The sequence below is a fragment of the Phodopus roborovskii genome, unplaced genomic scaffold, assembly GCF_943737965.1.
Source record: "Phodopus roborovskii unplaced genomic scaffold, PHOROB, whole genome shotgun sequence".
Lineage (NCBI taxonomy): Eukaryota > Metazoa > Chordata > Mammalia > Rodentia > Cricetidae > Phodopus > Phodopus roborovskii.
Genome location: NW_026126516.1, coordinates 5,888,569 through 5,895,660, shown reverse-complemented (window position 1 = coordinate 5,895,660; position 7,092 = coordinate 5,888,569). Strand labels below are relative to the sequence as shown.

The following is a 7,092-nucleotide window of genomic DNA, read 5'->3' as shown; positions in this document are numbered from 1 at the left end:
GAGGCTGCACGGAGCATTTTTCATCTCCCCCTCCTCCTCCAGGGGCTCAGAGTTCTGTGAGTCACACGGGCCAGTGGGCCAGTCGGTAACATTGTTAGAGTTTGAGTCTGAAATCCCAGCTCTTATTTGCTGAGTGCTGGCCCTATTTAGGAGGTTTAGCTTTAGGAGGTCAGACCGAGTTGGTAAAAATCACCAGGGCAAGCCTTTGAAGGTCACCCCTGCCCCTGGTCTCAGCTGTGTCTCCGTTTACTGGTCCACTCTGATGTAAGTTGTCTCTGTCATGTGCTCTGGTTACCATACTGCCCCTGCTACACTGGACTGAGACCCTTTTGACACCATGGGATGAAATAAACCTTTTTTTTTTTTTTTTTTTCCCTCCCTTAAGCTGCTTCCTGGGTAATTTGTCACAGCTATGAGGAAACTAACTAGTGCAGACACAAAAATAAACTCCCATGGAAGATTCTGGAACTAGTATGGTGTCTGTCACCTGAGTCTCTAGCAGGATTGGTGGGCAGCTGTCTCCACTGACAACTGAGCCCATCCAAGGACCCTGAAATAGGTTCTGATGGAAGAAACCATTGGCTCTGAAGCCATTTGGGGCGGCTCTTCTCTCATCTCTAGTGGAGGTCTGTTCAATGTACAGATGTGTTGTTCCCTATCCTAGGGGTCCTTTCTCAAGTCAGAGTTCCCAGGCAGCTCAGTCCACCTCTGCCATCACCCATGAGGCAGTCTGTGGCCATGTAGGTAGTTGGGTTTGGAATCAATGCCCTGGGATAAGTGACATAGGGTGGGTCAGCCGCCCTTAGGCAGCTTCCACTACTTTGCGAGCCACTCTCAAACTCTGATTGTCATCCCTTGGTCACTGAGACAGGGACTCTGTGAAGTAGGCTAGACTCCCCTGGACAGCTACCGATTTGCAGCCAGGCTATGAGCCGTGGATTCCCTGGGTAGATCCCATCAGAATTCTTTTTCTTTGTCTCCTTGCAACACAAACACTTGCAGTCTCTGGCCCTCCCCACCTACCAAATGCTTTATTGTGTGTGCATGGGGGTAGAGTCCTAATCAGGAAGGGCAGGAGTGAGGGAGGGCCTCAGACACCTGCTGGCATGTCCTGGGTTTTCCAGCAGTGACTGACCCCCACAGGGTAGTTCCTGAGCTCAGTGACTTCCTCTGTGCCAGGCGTCTCCACATGATGTTCTGGTGCCGCACGGTTAACATAACACCTATCACTTTCCAGAGCACAAGACACTCTCACATTATGGCAGAGGAAGCCGAGCAACTGATGTCCACTGGCTCACCTAGGCCCTGTGCTTTCCGCTGTCCCCACGGCTCTCCTGTTCATACATCATCAGCAGCCTTCTAGGGACTGTAAGTCCTGGGCATCCTCCACTTACAGCCTTTAAGACGGGGTTCACTGTGACTCTCTTCCCTCTTGCCCACGGCGTCTGATGCTGTGTATTCAGCAATGTTCCATGAACGCCCTGGAGGGTTCTTTTTCACTGTCTACCTTGTCCATGGGTGAGAGGAGCAGCAGAATCCCACGGTCCTACCTTTCAGAGACCAAGAAGTCATGGAACCATGAGACCCGGAAGCAAGTCAGCCGGGCCTCCTGTGCATGTAGCCACAGGACTAAAGCCAGTGGCAGTTTTCCTGGAGATCTGTCCTTCCCCACCCACTGTGGGAAGGAAGGGCTGTCACTACCATCCCTACCCCAGAACCCCTCCATTCATGGGGCCCCAGAGTGCCAACCACTGTGCTCTAGGGCACACACTCCTCACAGCACGCTCATGCCATGAGACATGTCTGGAATCATCTGCCCATTTCCCTGGGGCCACCTAGGATGCTTCGAGCTCCTTCCTGAACCCAGGCTGAGTAGCCCAGGTTCCACCAGTCTTTACACATCTTGGCAGGAGTCCTGCCGGGTGGCTTCTGTTCACTGTCTGTTTCCTGCCCAATCCTGCAGCTTGTGGATCTGGCGTTCCACGGAGATGGATGTCCTCAGAGTCCCCAGGGAGTTCTCCACCTGGATGGGTTCTCCCATACAGCCTCCCTTCCTGAACAGTGCCTGGTACACCTCTCGGGACTTCTTGCGGAAACGCTTGCCCACGATCACATACACCAAAGGGTTGAGGCAGCTGTTGCTGTAGGCTACGTAGGAACTGATCTGTGTAATGACATCCACAGCGTGCACATCCCAGCATCCGGACAGCACGCCGAGACGGAGTAGCGTGTCCAGGAAGGTACTGATCTGGAAAGGCACCCAGCACAGCACGAAAAGGCCCAGGACAACCAGCACCAGCACAGTGGCCTTCCTCTCTGTCTGGATCTCCTTGAACTTCTTCATCTCATTGTTCCTCAGCACCTGCAGGATCCGCACGGTGCAGAAGCTGATGACGCCCAGGGGCAGGAGGAAACCCACCAGGTTCAGCAGCACATTGGTGAACACCTCCCAGGTGCGGGACGGGTAGACGATGACGCAGGCGGTGACGTTGTAGCCCTCTTCACGGTAGTCCCTCATGGTCCTGAACACCAGCATGGGTGAACTCAGAAGCAACGTACAGCCCCAGATCACCAGGCTGTAGATCTTGGCCCAGCGCACTCCGCGCATCCGGCCCATGGACATGGTCTTCACCAGTGCCAGGTAGCGGTCGATACTCACAAGCATCAGGAAGCAGATGCTGTTGTAGAGGTTCATGTAGATCATGGTGTTCACCACACGACACAGCACCTCTCCAAACAGCCAGTCGAAGTTATTGGCGATGGTGATGGCCCAAAAGGGCAATCCACAGGCTAGGATGAGGTCCGTGGCTGCCAGATTGCCCAGATAGATCTCTGCTACGGTGCAGCTGTTTTTATGCAGGCAGAATACACTGAGGACAAATGTGTTCTCCAGCACAGCCAGCAGGAAGAGGACCCAGAGGAAGGGGGCCTGGGTGGCGTTGAGCCAGCTCCACCACTCGGTGTCTGGGCAGTCATCATCCTCCGAAAGGGTCCTGTTAAGAGCAGACCCGAGGACGTGTGTGGTGACATTGAACATTTCAATGCTGAAAGAAAGGGGAGAAGAGACAGTTGTACTCTCAGGCCACGGGGAAGCAGGGAGGAGAAGGGGGCAGGGCAGGGGAAGGGGGGAGTACAGAAAGTGGGGGGGAGACCATTCAGCTAATGGCTCTCCAGGGCAGCGAGGGTGGCAGGACTCTAGTCCCTTTGTGGACAGTACTAGGGGACACGAGAGAGCCCTTTGAGAGGCCCTCTGTTCACGGAACCAAAGGGTCATGGTAATGCCTTCATCTGAGCTCTGTAAAATTTCTTCCTTGGCCACACTAACACTCACGAGTCCCGTGCCTGGATCCCCTCTGAAGTCTCCATGATGAGAGGATGGGCACACTACCTTCTTACCGTTCTTGCCTAAGGGGCAGTCACCCCGCAGCCTCTCAGAGCTGGGTCATGGATGAGCAATGAATTAGGTTAGGGCAGTGATGACATGCCTGGTAAAAAGATTGCAACATGGCCTCAAGACCACAGAGATTTCCATGGGCAACCAGTGTCTTCCGTCAGAAGGCGCATCTAAGGCCATGCCCACTGGCAGCAGTGTAGTAAGGTGAGCATGGGACGAGAGAAGGTGAGGTTTTAGACCTGGGTTCAAATCCTGGCTCCTTTATCAGCTGTGTGACCTTGGACGGTTACTTAATGTCTCTGGACCCCTAACTAGTATAAAGGGAGTAATATGCTTCTTAGGATTGTGGTGGAGATCTCAAGAGCCACAAGCACTATGTTTGGTTTAACAAACGAGTAATTATCTATTTCTGTCCACCTATTGGAATGGAAATCAATGTCAAACTAGTGCGACCATTCACGAGTCCTTGACGACCCCTCACCTGCATTAAACCCTGGCCTCGTCTTTCACTTTTAGGTGACACTAGGACATCATGAGGTAAGCCCTTCTCAGAAGTGTTCAGACTGAGAGACTTTATCTCTGTGTTTAGCAAGAGGCACTTGGCTTGAACAAATGTTAGGTTCCAGTCCTAGCTGTGTAGCCTTGGGCATATTGCTTGACTTCTCTGGGCTCCCATTTCTACTTCCCTTGGACCAGTGTGCTATTCTCTTCCTGACTGGCCTGGTATGGTGGTTGTAAGGTTCAAATCAAAGAGTGATTGTGAAGATGCATTACAAAGCCTAACGCACACCCAGTATGCAAATGTGATTGGCATGGCCCCTATGGAATGGGTGCTGGGAGAGGCCAGGGGCCCCTTCCTAGAGGCCCGTTGCTGGGAAGGTGAGAGGAGGCACTCAGCAGTGTATCTGGGAAGGTTCTGTTCAACATCCTGAGACTTCCCAGAAAGAGCCAGCCCTTGGGTGTCTTCTGGGCCCGTGCCTTCATAGAGCCGGGTGACTCACGGGTGATACAGTTTTGACCCTGGGGTGTCTGGAGCCTCTGTAGCTCCCATGGGGATAAGGAGTCCCATGGTCACTTGCCTTGCTCCTAATAGCCATGGGTGCCTGAGTGATGAGCACCGGGTAGGTGGGGATTTCAGGAGGGCACAGGCCCAGCATCCCACCTTCATTAGCATCATTATCACAACCACCATCACCACCATCAGGAGGCCTGGAGCTGGTCCCAAAGGGGTTTAAAGAGTCCTGAGGATGGGGGAGGACAAAACAGCCAAGGGTAGAACAGTGACCCATCTCATCCATTTTGGGGTCAGGAAGTGAGATTAAAGCTTGGAAGGTAGTGCCAGATATGAAAGGGGTCGTGTGGGAGATGCCAGAGGTAAGATTGAGCAAGCATCTCCACTGTTGCCCTGAGAATGTTATGAATGTAGACATCTTGATACCAAAAAAAAAAAAAAAAAAAGAAAATTCTCTGATATAACTCCGTCTGGGAGGAGGAGTCTAATTCTTCTTCCCGTGGATGTTGTTGGACTAGTGACTTGTTGCTGATCTACAGTGGCAATAATGGCACATGACCTTCAAGGTGAGGTCACTAAGGTCACTAAATGCATCGCAGCACCTTCCTGGCCTCACAGAGTGCTGGCCATGGGAAGCCAGACACCCTAGGAAGTGAACACTTGTAAGCTCCTTGCGAGCCTACCCCAATGCAGCCTGTGCTGTTTCTGCCCCTGTGGCTCAGCCTCTTCCAGGGGAGCCTAGTCATCGACAAGCAGAGCAGGCTGTCCTACACCCTGAGGGCCTATGGGACAGGCAGCTTCTTTTGGAATCTTCCGGGTGTCCTCGTTCCAGTCCTGGGACCTATTTCTGTGGACGCAGAGAGCCCATGTTCTTAGCAGCAGCTTGGGGGAGCTGTGTGCCCACTAGAGACGTAAGTACACCGTCTCAGTCACTCAGCATTCATTCTGTGGGCCAACGCTGAGCAAACCCAGGCGTATCAGGAGGCTGCCTGGCCAGCAAACACTGAGAACTACGGGGACAACTCTCAGTGGCCTGGGGGGGGGGTGACATCTCTGCTGCACCTGCCATAGGATGGACAGGTTAGGGCCCTCTGCTGTTCTGCCAGCATTGGTCTGTGAGGACGGAGCTCTGTCTCCTGGCTCTGCTCTGGCTCAGTGTTCCCAAGGGTTCCCTTAGTGTTCTGTCTTCCAGAAGGTGTCAGTTCCACAGAGACCCTGTCTTCACAGCTTGGACCTCTCTGATCTGTTGTGCACTGATGCCAAAGTTTGGTTTGTTGTTGTTTGTTTGATGTTTGTTTTTTGAGAGAGGGTTTCCCTGTGTAACAGCTCTGGCTATCCTGGCACACTAGACCAGCCTCAAACTCACAGAGATTCACCTGCCTCTGCCTCCCCAGTGCCGGGATTAAAGGTGTGTGTTACCACCTTCCTGGCCAAAGTTTGATTCTTTTACCTTCTTTTCCGAGTTGATCTTTTGGACAGCGTGCCTGTGATGATGTATCCTCAGGCCCTCCCTTAGTCCCACAAAAGGCCACTCATGTCGCTTCTGACAAACATGGGGACTAAGATTGAAGCTTTGATCTCAAGCCTAACATGCATGCCACTTCAGCCATGATCCAGGACAGGAGGCAGCCCTCCTAGAGTGACTGATAGTCAACTGAAGATCCCTTGACTCACCCAAAAGAGGCTGTGGTGGGCATGGGGTCCTCATGAACAGACAGGAGCATGGGTCGCTTCCAAGAATAAGGCATCTGTGTTCACGACAGAGAGGAGGGAGGCTCTTCCTGGGGGAGCAGAGAAGAAAACATCATTAACTGTGACTATCAAGACATACACATCTGGGCTAGAGAGATGGCTCAAGTGGTTAAGAGCACTGGCGGCTCTTACAGAGGATCTGGGTTCAGTTCCCAGCATCTACATGGTAAGTCTCAACCGTCTGTAACTCCAGTTCCAGGGGATCCTCTTTTGGCCTCCAAGACACCAAACACACATTTTTCACACACTGAAAAAAAATAATTAATTAGAAGAAAAAAAAAAAAAACCCTACATCATCCACGAGGATGCAAGATGGAGTTTAGGGCCTTTCCCGGACATGCAGATGCTTAACCCATGCTGAGTGCAGGCATACACAGTGAGTGCAAGCGCAGGATCTGTATTCAGGGAGCTTACAGGCTGTGGAGAAGGGGAGGGGGTGCCACTCAACTAGTCCCTAACCCTTGCTAACTAGCACCGAATACAAGGACAATGACTTGGCTGTGTCCCCAGAGGTCTCATGTGAGGAGCTTGGTGTCTATGAAAGATGGCGTTACATGTTCAGTCTGAACTGCCCCCATAGGCTCATGTTTTAAAACACTTGGTTCCAAGGGATGGAGCTATTTTGTCATGCCATGAAACCTTTGGGGGGTGGGGATTGTCTGCCAGAGATGGGTCACTAGGGGCAGCCTCTTGAAGGTCATATGAACCCCTGGTTCCGAGTCCCTGCCTCCTTCCTCTCTCCTACAGTGTGAGGAGCCTTGTCACATGCTCTCACTGCCGAGGACCCCCCACCCCCACCCCACCCCACCCCCACCCCCCGAGACTGTGAGTCCAAACAGACCAGACCTGCACTCAGTTTTGTTTCTGTCAAGTGTTTTAGCCCACCAGGCCTTCACACGCGGCCCAGGACTCCATGTGACATGACAGTCCTGCC

The 7,092-nt window shown here is 52.6% G+C and overlaps 1 protein-coding gene across 1 annotated transcript; it reads right to left on the bottom strand.

Moving 5' to 3' along the window:
* Positions 1-1,840: 1,840 nt before the first annotated feature.
* Bdkrb2 (bradykinin receptor B2) lies at positions 1,841-6,189 on the bottom strand. Its single transcript, XM_051196553.1, has 2 exons — positions 6,081-6,189; positions 1,841-3,044 (listed from the first exon to the last, which is right to left on the bottom strand). The coding sequence occupies exons 1-2, from the start codon at positions 6,152-6,154 to the stop codon at positions 1,934-1,936; spliced, it is 1,185 nt and encodes a 394-aa protein (XP_051052510.1). The 5' UTR covers positions 6,155-6,189; the 3' UTR covers positions 1,841-1,933.
* Positions 6,190-7,092: the final 903 nt, after the last annotated feature.

Coding starts and splice junctions, on each gene's coding strand:
- Bdkrb2 (XM_051196553.1), bottom strand. CDS start 6,154: ATGCCTTATTCTTGGAAGCGACCCATGCTCCTGTCTGTTCATGAGGAC. Junction 3,045..6,080: donor CCCACCACAGCCTCTTTTGG/GTGAGTCAAGGG, acceptor CCTTTCTTTCAG/CATTGAAATGTTCAATGTCA.